Source organism: Cupressus sempervirens, chromosome 10, assembly GCF_028749045.1.
Source record: "Cupressus sempervirens isolate cs-2001-9-10 chromosome 10, ASM2874904v1, whole genome shotgun sequence".
In the NCBI taxonomy this organism is placed as follows: Eukaryota; Viridiplantae; Streptophyta; class Pinopsida; order Cupressales; family Cupressaceae; genus Cupressus; species Cupressus sempervirens.
Genome location: NC_143127.1, coordinates 119,722,682 through 119,741,431, shown reverse-complemented (window position 1 = coordinate 119,741,431; position 18,750 = coordinate 119,722,682). Strand labels below are relative to the sequence as shown.

Sequence of the window (18,750 nt, the reverse complement as noted above, 5' to 3'; positions counted from 1 at the left end):
TTAGGTAAAAAATTGGGATGTAACAGAGGGAATCTCTTATATGGGCCTTATGCTGAATTGGTGGCACATTTTTGGATTAGAATTTGTCTTTAGTCACTAGATCCAACAAATTTAGGCTAATGGCCTCCTAGAAAAAAATGGATCAAATGTCTCTACAAAACCCTTAGTAGTTTGGATAGGTCCTCAAAAATAAATCATTGGATCTCCTCCATATTACATTTGGAACAACCATTGATTGCCTTTGAAACTCTGCCACAATGTTCAATTGTACCTTCTTTCCTCATGTAAAATGTCTCCTTGAAATGAATCTTTGAATCCTTGTTGACGGAACTCTACATCAATCTCTGGTTAAAATCCTCTAGGATAGTGATTTGAGCATTGGGTCGCCATGCCATCGTACCACCACTCATGGGTCACGCCTCTAGGTGAAGGGTTACAAATTTGATTTTCTTCATCCTCATACACAAGGTTTAATGCGAAATAGGTATCCAATTTTTGTGACCAAACTCTACTTGTAACGTTATTGGAACCATCATAGGTGAGTATAATGGTCTATCCCAACAACTTTTGTGTATCTCTCCTTCATTGATCTTAATATCTTCTTCCCCGATGAAAATCATTCTTTGTTTTCATATCATAATGATCCATGAATGACATGTCACAGCAGATGGCTGGACTTAGAGCACTATATTCTGCAAGAAATGTTGCCACAAAATCCTCAAGTCTTGGTGGGACGCAATGTTTTTCCTCAAGTGGATGATTTTCTTCTCTTTGCAAAAATTTGGCCGAGAATGGGTGGATTGACTGAAACTACATCATTTGTTGAGTGACTTCCTTCAGCACCATTTGGATTGCACCTTCCACCAAACCTCCATTCAATAAGACATTTTTTAAATCATTTTGATACACCTTCCCACCAAACCAAGCAGCAATGGGCATAAACGACTAAAATGTGACCATATTCACAGGAGCAAAAGTTTTTTGGTAGTCTATCCCCTCCTATTGCAAAAAACCTTTTGATACCAGAAACCATAGACTAAGTTCTTTATTTTATTAGCCCATTTCTACCCAATGGGGATTTTCCATAGAGGTATGGCTTATTAGAGTAATAAAGTATTTTCTTATTAATTAAATCATATTGATTTAATTATTAAGTCACTTATTATCTCTAGTTTACTTAAGCTACCAATTAATATTTTTATTAATTATTATCATGCAACCTAGGTTTTACCTGTTAGGGTTTTGATCTCCTTTTATAAGGATGGATCTCTTTGTAATTTATTGATTCACTTTTCATTATAGCAATCTCTTTTTTTGCTCATCAAAATTGTCTCATCTGTGGATCTGGGAATTCCAACCTCCATAGTTTTTTGCTTTTCTCTTTCTGTGACAAGTGTTTGCATGTAGGTGACACTTGGAAGCTATGGGGATGATCTTTCATCAACTTCAACATGGTATGAGAGCTCCGGACCTTCATGCCCATGTTTTGTTCTTGAGAGTTTTCAAATCCATGGCTTTCAGAGTTTTTTTGTATTGTATTTGTGGGGTCACCTTTTTCGGTGCACTTTGAGCCCAAAAGGACCTCACCGTTGAACACAGAGCGCCCAAAAACCCCTATTTTCATATAAAATTGTCCAATTCCGACACAATTGGAATCTGAGGCAAAAAAAAATATTGCTCCTAGATTTTTGTGCACGTTTCCCAAGGTGGCGATTTTTTAATTTTCAAGAATTTTCGGCTCAAAAATCGAGGTTTTCGAACAAAAGTCGAGATTTTTTCTCAGAAATCGAGTTTCTTGGCACAAAATTTGAGATTTTTGGTGCAGAAAGCACGACATTTTCTGGTGCATGGTTGGCATGCTTCCAAGGGCAATTTTGGTATAGCCATGTACACATCCCACGACACTTTTGCTACTGAGCCTACATGCTTCCCGAGACAATTTCTGGTATGCGCGAGCATGCTTCCTAAGGCAATTTGTGGTAAATGTGAGCATGCTTCCTGAGGCGGTGAAATTTTTATTTAGCCCTCCCAACTCTTTTTTGACCTACCTGTAGTTTTTTGGCCATAACTTGCTCATCCGGACTCCATTCTTCACAAATGAGATATCGTCGAAAAGTTGATTCTAAGCCCATCGTGATGGTGCTATTTATTTGGACTTTTGATGTTGTTTGGTTGCTAGTTTATGCTGTCAAAGTCAACGGTTCTATTTTGCACTTAGGAGACATATCTTGAGACATTATATTTTCCAGATTCTGCTCCAAGCACATCCTTTTCGATTTTTTTTTTTTTTGCATTCTGGTGGATATTTGTTGTGAGGTTTTCACACATCGCCCCAAATCTTGGGGACCCCCTTTTTTTTTAATCGCCTCGGCAAATTTTTGGATTGCCCAAAAATTTTGACTTTTGAAAATTTCACACCTTGGCACCCTCAGGACAAATGTGGGGAGGCTTAGCTTATTTCCACCCGGTTTCAACTTGATTTTCCAGAGCTATCAATTCTATCCCTAGGCTGAATAATTTTCAAAGTTAATTTCAACTGGTAGGATAAAATTGTGAATTTTGTACTTAGACGATTTCTTTTTAAAATTTGGTTTTAATTGTGTAAATTTGGATGATTTTCAAAAGGGAAATTTTAATTAGACTTAAGTTTTTGGAAAATCTTATTTTTTTGGTGAAAAAGGGGATTTAATCTTGTAGGATGAAGTTAAATTGCAAAATCGATTTTTGACTCTAGGGGGCAATTTTATTGTCATAAAATTTTAAATAGCTTGGCAAAATCGATTTGGTAGAAAGTTGCAAAAAATTGGCTTTAATTGGATTAATTTGCCTTGAAACTTTTTAGTTTTTAATGAATTTGATAATTTAATATTGAAAAAATGGCTTTTGGTTAGCCAAAATCCAAATTTAATGACGTATTAATTACTAAACCCTCATTAAATGGAAATATTTAACACCCACAAGGCATTATTTAATTTCTTTTTGCAATTTGGAGTTAATTGGCAAATTTAAAATGCAATTTTCTTTTTGGCAAGATTAAATTTTGAGCTAAGTATTTAATTATGGGCCATAACTTGGATTTAATTTTTGTTTTTTCTCTCCTCCAGGACCAAGTCGGCCAGCTTAGAGGCAAAAGAAATTGGGTATAAAGGAGACCTCTCTCCCATTTCTTTTTCACAATTCATTTCTTCCTCTCCTTTGTTGAGCGAATTTCCTTGAGGAGCAGATTTTTCCAGACTTGGTGATTTTGTGGAAGGCAGTTTGCTTGCATTTATTGGGCGATTTTGCTTGCATTTGGCCATTTTCAGGCCTTGGCAATTTCCTTTGAGGGCAGATTTTTGCAGAGTTTAGAGATTTGTTTTCCTTTTGTGGGCTGCGATTTGTGCCCTAGGTGACATTTTTGGGCAAATTGAGGACTTCCATGCTTGGGCGAATTAAGACAAGGGCTGAACTTTCCACTCTTGGCATTTTCTTGAGGCAGATCTAATTTTGTGACATGGACAATTCATGGTGAAGGTCTGATTTTTTCCCTATTTAGGATTGCATTTTTTATATCAGACTTGGCGATTTTGTTGGGAGAAGGGATGCATATGGAAGTCTGATTTTTGCTTTGTGGGCAAGTGTTGGATAGCTTTAAAGATTTAAATTTCTAATTTGCAAAGGGATTTGGAGTTCTTGAGGTCTTGTCCTAGGTTCCGAAAAGTCGCTGTAAGATTATTGGTTAAGGTGAATTTTCATCATCTAGAGTTGGGAGGGGTCCTTAAGCTGACATCCTTCTTTCGTTCTAGTCTAACGATTGCTCCTCTTGGTTCTTCTTGCCTTCTAGTCCACCACTCTACCATCCCGTAATAGGGCAACGAGCATGGAGGATGTTAGTGCAAGTAAGAATCCCAAGCGGGCAAACACTAAGAAAGACAAAAAGGATATGATGCCCAAAACTCCCTTCTCGAAAATGAAGAGAATAACCGACACCAATATCGGTACAGTGGACATGATACAGATGAGGGACAGACTAAAGAAAGGACAATCCCCCTTGGCAAAAAAATATACAAGAGCGGAATTGTACATGCGGCAACTTTTCCTCCCACATTACCTTGTCCGGAATTGATTGTGGAATGTGCATCCAGATTTGATCTAAACAGTAAATCCCTCATTTTTTATGAAGGGAAAAGAGTGTTGGCCAACATTGGTGAACAAGCAATCGAAGAAACCTTCAACATTCCCCAATACAAGGGCATGACGGTTGTGATGATGGACTAAGCAACTAAATCATTTCAAGATAACCAAGAGGCCTATTACACGCATCTAAAGCAGAATTGGATACACGAGGGAAGGAAGGGAGTTAACAGATCATCAAGGCTCACAATGGCAGATTTCAAACCAGAATATGGTGATCTCGTTGTTCTGCTCAGTCGGATCATGGGCCTAGCTCAAAGGATGCAATTTGAAAACTGGATGTACTTCTTCATTGATGAGATTGAGAAAAGGAAAAGAAGGTTTGATTGGGCCAAGATCATAAGCGAGAACTTAGAATTGCAACCCAGAATCATACAAAACCAAAGGCAATTCTACATGGGCTCCTATCTGTTCTACCTAATTGCTAGATTGTACAAGAGTCCAGGACTAAAGGCCTTAGGAAAAGTTGGTAATGGACCGGGGCAATATTTGGTACATGAATGCTATCCGCAGCTCCATTTGCACAATAACAAGGATTACAAGATATTTTGTGATGCCTTCACTATGAAGACAGTAAGGGTATTGCAAGGGACACATGCTAAGAGACTTTCATCAGACGCAGGAATGAAGGAAGTGGTCGGCAACAGGAAATGATTAGAAATAGCAAGAATAAAGTTTTGGAGGTAGAGAAGGGCAAGGAACATCCAGAGCCTCCAGCCAAGAGACAGCATGCAGCGCCATCAAGAGAGAGTATAATTGAGGCTAGAAGCCAAGAGGTCAATTCAAATGATAAAGGGGCCGCGGTGGAGGTGAGCTCTGATTCGGAATCAAGTGGCTATAGTGAAAGCACCGAATACTCCCCTCTCTCGGAGAACCAGCAAGGAAATGATATGGAAGAAACTAGTAGAGAAGAAGATGGGCCGATCGACATCGAGGCAATAAGTCAAGCACCCAAGGCTGTTGATGATGCTGTGTTAGTCGAACCAAATCCAGATTTGGGGAGATGCACTACACCACTGTGGTTAAGGCAAATGCTTATGCCAAGAGGCGAGGGGGTAACGGCCCATACAATTGAGGACATTCAAGGGTTAATGGAAAAAGGTGATAGCGAGAACCAAAAACAAATGACGAAAACGGTGGCAAGGGTAATCAGGAGCGACAGTGATGGTCACTGAAGGGTTCAGATTGTTATTCCAACAGTCAACAAGGCAATGGATGAAATTGCAGCCCAGGAATATGAGATAGTGGAACATAACTTGGGAAGGAATACAGATGATATGGAGTGTGAGGAGGTCCAGGAAGGTATAGCATCAATCAGAGAAAGGTTAAGAAAGGCGAATGGAAGGATAGTAAAGTTGGAGGCCAAGAACAAATATTGGAGAGATAGCCAGCCCATCCAACAGTTGCACCAGGCAGCCCTTCCTCAAGATAGCGGGAGCAATTCAGGAGAGACATCAGCTCAGCTACACGAAGTCGAGGATTGGATCCATGATACAATCCAAGATGGGCGAAATTTCTTGCCTTCCTTCATCTCGACATTCCAGTCATTAGTGGCCGTTAAAGACAAATTCAGATTATTCAAAGAAGAGTGGAAAGGTTCCTTCCCATCAGAGATTTGGCTATTCCTAAGCTACAGGCGTTCATTGGGCTACTAGAGGCATATTTGCAAAAGCCCAGGTTGGTTGATGAGAGAGGATTGAGTATAGTTGAATCTTGGTTTGTTGCATTAACTACCAGATTTAGAACACTTGAAGAAACACATAATGAGATTGCAAGACACAGTCCAAGCGTCGACACTTCTATGTCAACTATAATGAGCGACGTTGGGGTGGCACTTGATTTTGAGGATATTAGAGAAGAGGATATAAATGAGACAAATTTTGGATCAAGGTTGGATGAGTTGAGAAAGGTTGCCATCGGGAAAAAACATTTGGGCACCCTTTCCTCTCTCAATGCTTTTATTGGATTCGCGAAAGAATATGAGAAGGATCATGAAAGGATACTACAAGCAGCAAGTAGCGTGGCGAAGTCAGCGGAACTCAGGGCGAAGCACACACCTTGTCCTCCTATGGAAGAAGTTAACAAAAGGCTAGCTAAGTTCATTGCCTTAGCTAAGAAAATGAAAGAAAAAGGAAGATTTATATTAGAAGATCATTTGATATAAGCCCAAGTGGCAATTTCCCTTTCCTCTAGAATAGCACAAGTGTCTATTTCTAATTGGCCACCATTTTGGTGCCTTCTCATTGGTTGCCACTTTTTGCACTTTTTTCATTGGTCCATTGATGAGGTGGCATCTTCTCATTGGCTGATGGGCAACAACCCTAATTAAGGTTTTGAGGATCCAATCAGGATCATTGATCTTGTTTTGATCTCCACCGTCTGTTGTATTTTTGGCCCCTATAAAAAGCCATTTGCTCTCATTTGTAAAATGTTGGAGAAATTGTTGCGAAGATAATACCAAAATTGCTTTCTTCTTCATTGTTGCGATTTGCATGTTGATTAAAAACATTTGGTGTTATTGCATGTTTTCTACTTCCACATAGTTAGATTTCTTTCAAGTTGTTGAAGTAAATTTCATTTCAAGTTGTTTAAGTGAAAGTAAAGTAGGTGGATAGTTGTATGGTAGCATTGGTAAATGTTTGATAGGGGTCAATACTAGGCCACTAGCATCCTAGCAGTTGGTTGGGACGCTTCGTGTGGTAAGCTAGTTTATTATTCCTTTGAATCATTGCACCTGTGGAAGTGAGGCCGTTGGTCAGCTCTCATTAGGTTCGATCCCCATCCATTTGTTAACCTTCCATTCATAGGAGTAGGAGTAGAATAGTGAGTAGTTGGGTAGCCGAAGCTTAGAGAGGGAAGTTAGAAGGAGTAAGTTAAGTATTAGAATACATCCATTCACCTTCCATCACCTCCGCTTTCCCATCAACATCATCACTGGCAGACACATCCTCCATCATCGCCACCATCAACATTATCTGCCTCCGCACATTTCACAAACCGAGTCACCATCACTTTCATCCCACCAAAGTCCAAGTCATCCTCAACAATTTGCGTAAGGCCGCCTATGTGATTACCAGCAAATCACATCAATAAAACCGAGCGAGTATCCAACGATGTAAGGAACATTGGAGCTATTGCTTATGTCTTCATAGGTAATAACTTTTCAAGAGAGGAGGTGCATGTTTGATATCCCATATTGAATATTCAAATCCTAATATGTTATGTAAGTGATACAAAACTCAAATCAACAATATCTTGGTTGTTTCAGGTCCAAAGATCGATTTTATTGCTTAAGATGATTCATCATGGGTTGTACTATTTGTTGTATGAGCCTTATGCCTTTCTTTATTCTTGTTGACATCCTTTTGTAGCATTTATGCAAACACACTGAGATAAAGTGTCACTCTATTGCATTTTCGAGATCTTGGACATCTTTGTGTTTTGTTGTACTCACACTACATTATAAAGTGCCTGGGGGGGTTTCATGTTGGTCATATTCGCCATCTTCCTTTATCAAGTGAGTGTTCCTTCCATGACATTAGCCTCATGATGTGTCGATGACACATGCCATCATAGGTGTTTGTACTTCTTTTGCACTCTCGATGTTCTTGGTTCTTTTTGCAGGAGATATTGCATTCAGTTTTAGTGTTCATGTCTTACCTCTCAGCATTATAGAGGGTTATGTTGGTCCTATTGCTTTCTTGGTTCAATGGAGTGAGCTATGTATTCAATATTTGATCCTATGTACTAGGCAATTGTAATGGTTGGATACCTATGCATTTCGGTGAGATGGATCATTTACCATATAGAGATTCTTTCATTCCTATTTTTGGAGGTCATGAAAATACCTTTCATCTTTGATTGATCAGCTCTTCAGACTTAGTCTTCTCTAACTAGTCATGTTTTGTACAGTGGAGGTTCTTCAGATCAACAGTTTGGCAGTGTTTGCAGCTTCATGCTTCAGTGGTGTTCTTCATGATCATCTTTTGTTCCTATCTTCTAGGACATTCCCTAGTTTGGAGGCTTCTTCAGTCTTTTACTAGTTCTTTTTAGCATTATTTTCATCTTTTTTTGGAGTTGGGTTTTTCTCATGTGGTTTTATCTATTTCTCCTCTTTTCAGAGATTTAGTTCTACTTGGGTACCTCATCATGCCTTGTTGCCGGGACCCAAATTTACTTTCAGTAGTAGTTTTTAGGTTTTTAGCTACTCTCTAAGTTTATTTTAAGGGGGGGTGTTAGAGTAATAAAATATTTTCTTATTAATTAAATCATATTGATTTAATTATTAAGTCACTTATTATCTCTAGTTTACTGAAGCTAAACTTTGGACATATAATAATTAATTCTTTTATTAATTATTATCATGCAACCTAGGTTTTACATGTTAGGGTTTTGATCTTCTTTTATAACAATTGATCTCTTTGCAATTTATTGATTCACTTTTGATTATAGCAATCTCTTTTTTTGCCTCATCAAGAATGTCTCACCTGTGGATCTGGGAGTTTCAGCCTCCATAGCTTTTTGCTTCTCTCTTTCTATGACAAGTGTTTGCATGCAGGTGATTCTTGGGAGTTGTGGGGTTGATCTTTTATCAACTTCAACATTCCTACAGCCTGCCAAATCTGAAATACGATTTTAAGCAAAGTTCATACTCAACCTTAGCAATAACTTCTTCTTTTGGCCTTAGAAGAATTGTATGGTTCAGGCAAAAGAAGAATTGTGTGGTTTAGGAACCTGAAAAATATCATAAGAAAGAACAAAATGAACAAGCTTAGAAACAAGACCAACCCTTGAGGGTCTTGTTCTCCCAGGTATATTATTTGGTTGACGAAGTTTCCCAAACACTTTGATTTGGCACCCACCACTGAACTATTAGATTGTAAGCCTGGATGGATAGTAAATTTCCTTTTTAAATTCATCCTTAGAGAAAAATTCTTTAGTTAGGTGATTTTCATATCTCATAAGAAAACAAGGTTTCTCTAGTCCTATAGAGAGGGAAAGTGCTAACATATAGTTTTCCTAGTCATAGATTATTGGTGAAATTTTGTTGATTTGCAAGTTTGCATGGTTTGTGCCCTTTCTGGTATTTGAGCTCTTGCTATTTGGTGCTGTTGGCTTGCAACCTTTTTCAGTCCTATCTCAAAGTTTATCCATTTGCTCTAGTGTACCCTTTTGGATCTAATTCAACTTTTATGGACGAGGAACTAATAGAACCCTGTTTAATTTAATGTTCAAAACTATTAAACTAGAAAATGGTATACCTTAATAAGAGTGCTCCAAAACCAATGTTTTCAAGGCAAGAAAATCAAGAAAGACCAAAGGTAGAATGTTCTTGTGAGTATCAAAAAATAAACCATCAAAGTTCATATAAATTTATTTTATAGGTAATGTAAACCATACTTCCATGAAAAGATAGTTAAAACAACATACTTTTATTGAAGAAATTAAACAACTAAAAGATGAATTATCTGATTACTTGAGAATAGTGCAATCTTGAGAAGCTAGAATCAATTTAGAAAATGAACTCTCAATATTGAAAACATCTTAATGGAAACTCACAAAACAACATAGAGAGATATTTAATTGCATACCTTTCTAAATCCTTCAGATATTGGACCATCATTTTCTGATGCTGTCAGTTCCTGCTGCACCTTCTCAGTGCCTTTGCTTACAGCCTGCATCTCCTCTGCCAATATCTTCAATTGTATCTTCAAAACAGAACAAAAAATGATGTTATTATTTAAGTAAAGAAAACCTGAATATGTTATTCTTAACAATTAGTAATGAAGTTCCTTGGTACATCCATCTCTAACAAAAATAAATGAAGATAGACCTCCAAGGAAAGAAACTCTCTACTGACTGATTCAGAAGGATTCACCCCTGATTCAAATCACAAATACAGAGAATACCATGGCCAGATTCAAAGGACTCTTGTGCTGTTCTGCTCCAGTCAAATAAGAAGTTAAAGGTTTCTTCCTTAAACCCTTATTTTATGCCTCATGTATTTGGGCATATAAATTGAATTGGAAAGGAAAGTGTAATGTCCTAACCATAATATGAATATTAAGGATAAGCAGAAGCATACAAATCTTTATGAAACAACATAACGATAAGAGGATAAATAAGGAATCATAATATTAATCAACGACTCATTAAAGACAGTAGCAATCCATATAGGAAAACAAAGAAAGGAGGATTCAATTAATTAATAACAGATTGATGATAACAGTAAAGAGGTTAAAAAGTAGACGGTGCTTATCTTTATGAGGGATGAGATTCACAAATAAAACATATTGTTGAAGTGGGCGACAATTATGTTTTATTTAGCAAATAATATATTAATAATCATTTCCTCAAAAAGGTGCAACTTAGTCAAACAAATAAAGGATTCCACTAAGGGGGGTCTGATTCATCTATAATAGTCAGCAGTTTTTCCAAGCATAGTTCAAAATATCGTTATCAGCAACTTATCACCGAGGGCAGAAGAAAAGATATCGGAAAATACTGGAGATAAATCGGAAACTTCTCGAGAAAATCTCGGAAACTTAAAATCTGTTTTTCCAGTCAAAAATCTGTATTTCCAATCCTGATGGAACCTTCTTTCTCCTCTCTGCCCTTTCTGTCCTCTCCAAATCTGTTTTTCCAATCAAAAAAATGTATTTTTCCCTTTTTTTGGGTCATCAGGCGATAAGTTTGCTATTTATCAAGATAAAATAGAGAAAAACCGCCGATATTTTACCAAGTTCTCTGTGATAACTTTAAACTTTTGTGCAATGGTTTATCCAAGATAAGTTGACGTTCCTTCTTGGGAGCGAAAAAATATTGCGATAGTAGACTTATCGCATATATATCTGAGATATTTTGAACTATGGTTCCAAGAAAGGTACAACGATGATTAACATGAAAAGATGTGTTGCAACAAATATAAATGATTCTTCCATCTTCATTCATACATTCTTTCCCAGTTTCTTCACCCCATGCACGATTTGCCTATGCTTGCATCAGGATTTATCTTCACGATTTCTCAACATCTTCATTGCTATGTAGCATTTTCATTTGTTTGCAGAATTTGTATGACTTCTTCCAAGGGTCATTTTGCAGCGGCTTTTTCCGCATTTTGCTGTAAACAAAAGATTTTTGCAACAGCCCTTCTTTTCAAAGTTTTCTGTATGCAAAAAGGCTCTGCATTTTTTATGACAAGGGTTTTTCAACCCATTTGTATCTGCAGCATTTTTCAATGTGGGCATTTTTTGGGCCTAGACTTCATTTCGTGTTTTCATTCCTCGCGATTTTTCTCTCCTCAATGTGCAATGGGAATTTTTTGAGTTTTTTTTTTTGACACTTTTCAACCTCAGTTTTAGATCCTCTGCAGAAGCCTGCCCGAGTTGCAAAGTATTTGGGTTTGCATAATAATATAATATTTTTCCTTGAAAAAAATTTGTTGGGCTTTAATAATTTTTATCCTCAAAAATTATTTCTTAGGTTTTTATAATTTTTCCTCAAAAATATATGAATTTTTTGTAATTTTTTGTTGGATTTTACTGTTTTTCCTCAAGAACGAAGTTTTGGATTCTGATTTGCATCTCGGATTTTGTTGTTTGAGTTTTTCGATTTTCTCCTTAAAATTTGTTTCTGGGCTTCCTGATTATTTTCCCCCACCAAAAAAATCATGATTGGTGTTGCTGCTCTCAAGGTTATTTTATTTTTTCTGCAAAAGAAATCATTGGACAATTTTGTCAGCTTATTCCACAAAAGATCGTGGTTCTTGCAGCTGTTCTAGAACACACCTAAAGTTGCTAGGGCAACGGTCTGCACAAAGGTTTGACGGTTTTCTCCTCAAAATTCTTGTTGTGATTTCACAAGTTGTTCTCCATATTGTTGTGAGGTTTTCACACCATTGCCTCATTTCAAATGGGGACCCCCTCTTTTTGCTTGGCAGTGGAGTAGTTGTCCCAAGTAGTCTTAATTTAGTAGCAATTTTCAAGTCTCCAAGTTGTTGTGATGTTCTCACACCATTACCCCAAAATTTTGGGGACCCCCTTTTTTTAATCGCCTTGGCAAATTTTCGGATTGTCCAACAATTTTGATTTAATTTTTTTGAGATTTTTAAGCCTTGGACACCTTCAGGCCAGTGGGGAGAGGCTTAGATTATTTTCACCCGGTTCCGACTTGATTTTCCAAAACGACCAATTTCATCCTTAGGCCAGACAAAATTTTCAAAAGCAACACTTGGTAGGATAAATTATTAAATTTGTAAAATTTGTACTTAGACAATTTCTTTTGAAAATTTGGATATAATTGTGTAAATTTAGATAATTTTCGAAAAGTGAAATTTTGTTAAATTTGAGTTTTTTGGAAAATCTTAAATTTCTTTGGTGAAAAAATTAATTTTGTGGAGATGAAGTCAAATTGCAAAATCGATCTTAGGCTCTAGAATGATTTTATTTTTGTCAAAAATTCAATTTGCTTGGCAAAATCGATTTGAATTGAATTGCAAAAAATTGGCTTTAATGGATTAAATTTTCCTTGAAAATTTTAAGTCTTTAATGAAATTGGTAATTTAATATTGAGAAATGGCTTTTGGCTAGCCAAAATCCGATTTTAATGACATATTAATTACTAAATCGTCATTAAATGGAAATATTTAGTTTCTCCAAGGCATTATTTATTTTCTATTTGCAATTTTGGTCTAATTGGCAATTCAAAAAAAAAAAAAACATTCATCTTGGCAAAGTTATTATTTAGCTAAGGATTTAATTGGGAGCCATAATTGTGCATTAATTATTATTTTTCTTGCTCCCAAGGTCCCAGTCGGCCAGCTAGGAGGGAGTGGCAAGTTGGGTATAAGAGGAAACCCCTTTCCTCTTTTTCCCTCACTACTCATTTTTTTTCTCTCCATGGTGTGAGCGATTTTGCAAGAGCAGATTTTCTTCTTGTTTTGGCAATTTTACAAGGCAGAGTTTCTCCTTCCTTTGGCAATTTTCCTCTTTGGGCAGAATTTTCATTGTTAGATGATTTTGAGAGAGCAGATTTCTCCTCCATTGTTAGGCAATTTTTGCTAGGGCAGACTGATTCTCTCATATATGGCAATTTTTTGTTGAGAGAGAACACCTTCTTGCTTGGGCGAATTAGTTTGAGGGCAGAATTTTACATTCTTGACATTTTTGAGGGCAGATCTGATTCATATGCCCTAGGCGATTTATGATGGAAGTCTGATTTTCTCCATTTGGGATTGTATTTTTTATATCAGATATGGGCAACTTTAGTTTGGAGAAGAAATACATGATGAAAGTCTGATTTTTGGGGCAAAAGGTGGACAATTCCAAAAGATTAAAATTCTGATTTGCAAGGCATTTGAAATTCTCAAATCTGATCCTAAATTCCGAAAGAAAGATCCGACTATTGGTAGAGGTGACTTCTAATCATTTAGAGTTGAAAGGGGTCCTTAAGCTGACTTTCTTCTTTCATTCTTGTCTAGATATTGTCTCCCTTGGTTCTTATTGCATTCATTGTCCACCACTTTACCATCCCGTAATAGGGCGACGAGATGGAGGACGGTAGTACAAGCAAGAATCCTACGGGAACAAATACTAAGAAAGACAAAGAGGATATGATCCCCAAAACAACTTTCTTCTCGAAAATGAAGCAAATAACTGATACCAATGTTGGTACAGTAAACATGATACAAGTAGAGGATAGACTGAAGGAAGGCCAATCCCCCTTGGCAAAGAAGATATACAGAAGTAGAATTGTACACGCAGCAGCTTTTCCTCCTACATTGCCCTGTCCGGAATTGGTTATGGAATGCATATCCAGGTTTGATCTGATCAGTAAATCCATCATTTTTTATGAAGGGAAGAGGGTGTTGGCCAATATTGGCAGACAAGCAATTGAAGAAGCATTTAATATTCCCCAATATAAGAGCATGACAGTAGTGATGATGGATCGAGCAGCTAAATCATTTCAGGATAACCAGGAGGCCTATTTCACACAGCTAAAGTAGGATTGGCAACACGAAAGAAAGAAGGGCATAACTAAGTCATCAAAGCTTACAGTGGCAGACTTCAAAATAGAATATGGAGATCTCATTGTGCTTCTCAGTCGGATCATCGGCCTACCTCAAGGTACGCAATTTGAAAATTGGATGTATTTCTTCATTGATGAAATTGAAAAAGGAAAAAGAAGATTTGATTGGGCTAAGATCATAAACGAGAACCTAGAACTGCAACTTAGAACCGTACAAAACCAAAAACAATGCTACATGGGATCCTATCTGTTTTACCTAATTGCTAGACTGTATAAGAGTCCGGGACTTAAGGCTTTAGAAGAAGTTGGCAATGGGCCAGGGCAATATTTGGTGCATGAATGCTATCCACAACTTCATTTGCACAACAACAAGGATTACAAGATATTCTGTGACGCCTTTGCCATGAAGACAGTAAGGGTACTACAAGGGACACTTGCTAAGAGACTCTCATCGGAAGCAAAGGCAAAGATAAAGAAGTTTGGGAGTTGGTTCATCCAATTTCCGCAATTCACCTACATTAGAATAGCAAGGAGTACAGTTTGTCCCAAGAGGCTTCCAAGATACCCACCCGACAAGGTAGTTTTGATGGAATTGGCTAGGCAACTTGAGCACTATGATAGAATAATGAAAAACGAGGGTAAGGCTGGGATTACCTTCTCAATCAGAATTGGCAATGATAGTTGACCCAATCGGGCCGCCTATGCAACTGCAAAGAAGAAATTGGAATGGTATCATCTAGGATGGTACAAAGCGAGGCAAGGATTCGATCCTAGTGGTCTTATCAAGGTATCTCATGGAAATGCATTTAAGCATATTCCCACTATAGAGGACTTTTGGGCCAATGCCAAGGATGACTTTCATGTGAGAAAGCTAACTTTCTCAAGATTGTCGGTGAACATGATGAGAGATATCAAATGGAGAGGCCTTGATATTCCCGATCAATTCGAAGATGATGGTAATGTGTTGAGAGGAGATTATGATACAGTAGAAGGAACAGAGTTGAATCCAATAGATTGGGATGACCATCGGGATCCTTCCTTGGAGGCACTTACAAGAGCAGTTGATTTGCATACCTAGTCGTGGTATAATGAAAGATTAAGGAAGCTACAAAGACAAAGGACTCCCCTTACTTATGAGAAGATGAAGCCAAAAGAAGGTCCAATAGAATCAGTCAGGCAGAAGGGTGAAGGAAGTAGCCGGCAACAAGAAATAGTTAGAGACAAAAGGAGAGCGTTGGAGGTTGAGAAAAGCAAAGAACACTGGAACCTCCAACCAAGAGATAGCAACCAGTTCCATCAAGGGAAAGCATAGTTGAGGCTAGAAGCCAAGAGGCCAATTCAAGTGATAAAGAGGCCGCAGTAGAGGTGAGCTCTGATTCAGAATCAAGTGGTTATAGTGAGAGCACCGAGTACTCCCCTCTCTTAGAAAACCAACAAGGAGATGATATGGCAGTAACTAGTGGAGAAGACACTACAAGCAACAAGCAGCACGGTGAAATCAGTTGAATTCAAGATGAAGTATACACCTTGTCCTCCCATGGAAGAAGTCAACGAAAGGCTAGCTAAGTTCATTGCCTTAGCTAAAAGAATGAAAGAAAACGAGAGATTTGTATTAGAAGATCATTTAATGTAAGCCCAAGTGGCAATTTCTCTTTCTTCTAGGGTAGGACAAGTGTCTAATTCTGATTGGCTACCATTTTGGTGCCTTCTAATTGGTTGCCACTTTTCCGCTTTTTTCATTGGTCCATTGACAAGGTGGCATCTTCTCATTGGCCAATGGGGTGGCAACCCTAATTAGGGTTTCTAGGATCCAATCTGGATCGTTGATTTTGCTTTTGATCTCTACTGTCGGTTGTAATTTCAGCCTCTATATAAGGCCATTTCGCTCTCATTTGTGACAGAGTTATGTTGGAGGATTGTTGCCAAAATACTATCAAAATTGTTCTCTATTCATTGCTGTGGCTTGCATGGTGGATATATATGATCATTTTTGGTGTATTGCATAGTTCTTCTCATCTCTCAAATTAAAGTAGGATTTCATTTCATGTTGTTAGAGTAGAAATAGATGGCTAATTGTATGGTGATGTTAGTGAATGTTTGATAGAGATCTACAACTAGGCCACTAGCATCTTAGCCGCTGGTTAAGGAGCCTTGTGTGGTAAACTAGTTCTATTTTCCTTTGAATCACTACATCTATGGAGGTGGAGCCGCTGGTAAGCTTTCATTAGATTCGATCCCCATCCATTTGCTAACCTTTCCATTCATAGGAGTAGGAGTAGAATAGTGAGTAGTTGAAGGAGTAGGAGTAGAGTAGCGAGTAGTTGGGTAGTCGAACTTCACTCTAAGAAAGTTAGGAAGGTAGAAGTCATTAGAACCATTATTGCCTCCTCCTCGCGCAATCAACATTATCTAGCGCTATATCCTCCACTATCACTGTCACCATCAACATCACCTGGCACTCATACAAAATCATCACCATCTCACCAAAAACCCAAGTCATCCTTGAATGAATAGCGTAAGGCCGCCTACGTGATTACCAGCAAATCACATCGATAAACTGAGCGAATATCCACAAGTGTAAGGAACATTGGAGTAATTCTCAAATCCCATGAGCAATAACTTTTCAAGAGAGGAATTGTATGTTTAATACTCCATATCGGATATCCAATTAATAATATGTTATGTAGTGATACAAAACTCACATCAACACAAGTCTGAGGGATGAGTTTGAGCAACTTTGGCTCATTAGGGAGTCAAGTTAGTTAGGTGTATAAGTGAGAGCTAGACCAAGCTAGTCAGGGATGTGGGACTGTAGTCGAGAGATTTTAGATGAATTGGACTGAAATCCTTGTTCCAGTATCAAATTTATCTTGGAAAGTCAAGGAAAATTGTGGGAGATAACATTGATGGAGGCGTGTTCATTCCGGAAATATGGCTAACTCCTATGAACCTAAAACCACTCTCATACATTCTAAGCATATTTATATAAAATATAACTTTAGTATAAGAAAGGAAAATAATGTAAGTTAAATGTTATATTTTATATAAATTATTTTGCTCTCCAAGTTGATGAAATTGAAGATGACACGATTTGAGAAGCAAGCAAAAATGCCAATCTCAACATTAGGCATAATCTGCTCAACCTCGGGAAGCAAAAATCTCGACAACTTCATAATGTCTTCTGAGGTGGAAATCAGATGCACGAAGAGTTGTGAAACAACCAAAGACCCTAGACAGATTGACACAACTCAACATGCTTCATGGGAAATATTTATTTCTAAAAATCCTAGTTGCGCTTTTGAGAAAAAAAAGTTCCCTCAAAATCTCAGCTTGCCCTAATACCATGATTCTATTAGAAAGTGGATTGATTGTATTAATCAAATACACAAAAATCTGGAGTTTACAAAAGCTTTTAATGAAAAAGCAACAAGAAAAGTCATGTGAATATAGACAACTAAAAATAAACTAATTAAGATAACTCAAAAATATCACCTAAATGACTATCAACTGAGATTCTAAAAATGAGCTAAAAATAGTAAAAACCTAGGATAATAAAAATAGCCTAATATAGATCAGCATTCATATTTGATGTATTTTGACACAAATAATCAAAAAAAAAATGTTCCATTCAAAAAATATTAGGATGCATCAAAGGAGCCTTGTATTTAGGCTTCTTTAGAGCAAAATTCAAAACCTTCCATTTAAGTGGGATTGTAAATGTAGAATGAGCCAGGTGCAACCGATGAGTAGCCTTAGGTTACAATTCCTATCAAGTATCTGGTGGGAGTTTCTAAGCAAGTACATTGCAGGACTTTGGTCACCTGACATTTTAGGCAAGAGGTAGAATAGAACATGGCAACTGATAGAACCTGTGACACTGAGATAATTTAATTTATGCAGATAATTTGGTGATTACAGAAAAATCAAATAGTCAAGCTCCTTTGCATTGTGAATATTGGAGGAGAATCAAGAAGATGAACAATCTAGATTTCACACCCATCATCACTATGTTAGGGGATATGTACAAAATAAACAAATTGAGTTGACTTTGCACAGCATACGAACAACACTATAATGACAGTTAATATGAATTTAATTTTAAAATATATGGATCAAGAGAAAGTAAGTGGGTTTTTGGAAGCCTTCTACAATGGGAAAAATTTTCATGCAGTTCACATATTGTTTTTCATGATTGAAAACAAAATCCTCCCTAGGAAATTGTTCAAAATCATCAATGAAGATACACCCACCATACTTGTGGATTTTTAGAGGTTCATTTTTGGCAGATATAGAATTTCCCTTAGCTCGGAACATTGAGTAACCTAAAGCGCAAGTAGCCTACTCCATTGGGACCACACAAATAAGGAGGAAAGAAGATTTTCTAGCTGAAAGTTGATTCCCCGTCCACTAGTGAACATAGTAACCAGAATCAGTCTTAAATCATCATGGAAAATTATGTTTGAGGGCAGTAGGAGATTAATCAGAACAGAGGATACAAGTAAAGCATTTTGTGTAAACTATGAATCACAATTTGAAACAGAATGTGATTTT

At 37.3% G+C, this 18,750-nt stretch overlaps 1 protein-coding gene across 2 annotated transcripts in view; it reads right to left on the bottom strand.

The window, feature by feature from the left end:
• The window catches only part of LOC149532885 (formin-like protein 18), an 88,508-nt gene that overhangs the window by 22,809 nt on the left and 46,949 nt on the right, over positions 1-18,750 (bottom strand). For both annotated transcript variants that reach the window (XM_089807185.1, XM_089807186.1), the window contains exon 14: positions 9,765-9,881. In XM_089807185.1, the coding sequence (XP_089663311.1) occupies positions 9,765-9,881 (117 nt within the window). The remainder of the gene's footprint in view (positions 1-9,764; positions 9,882-18,750) is intronic.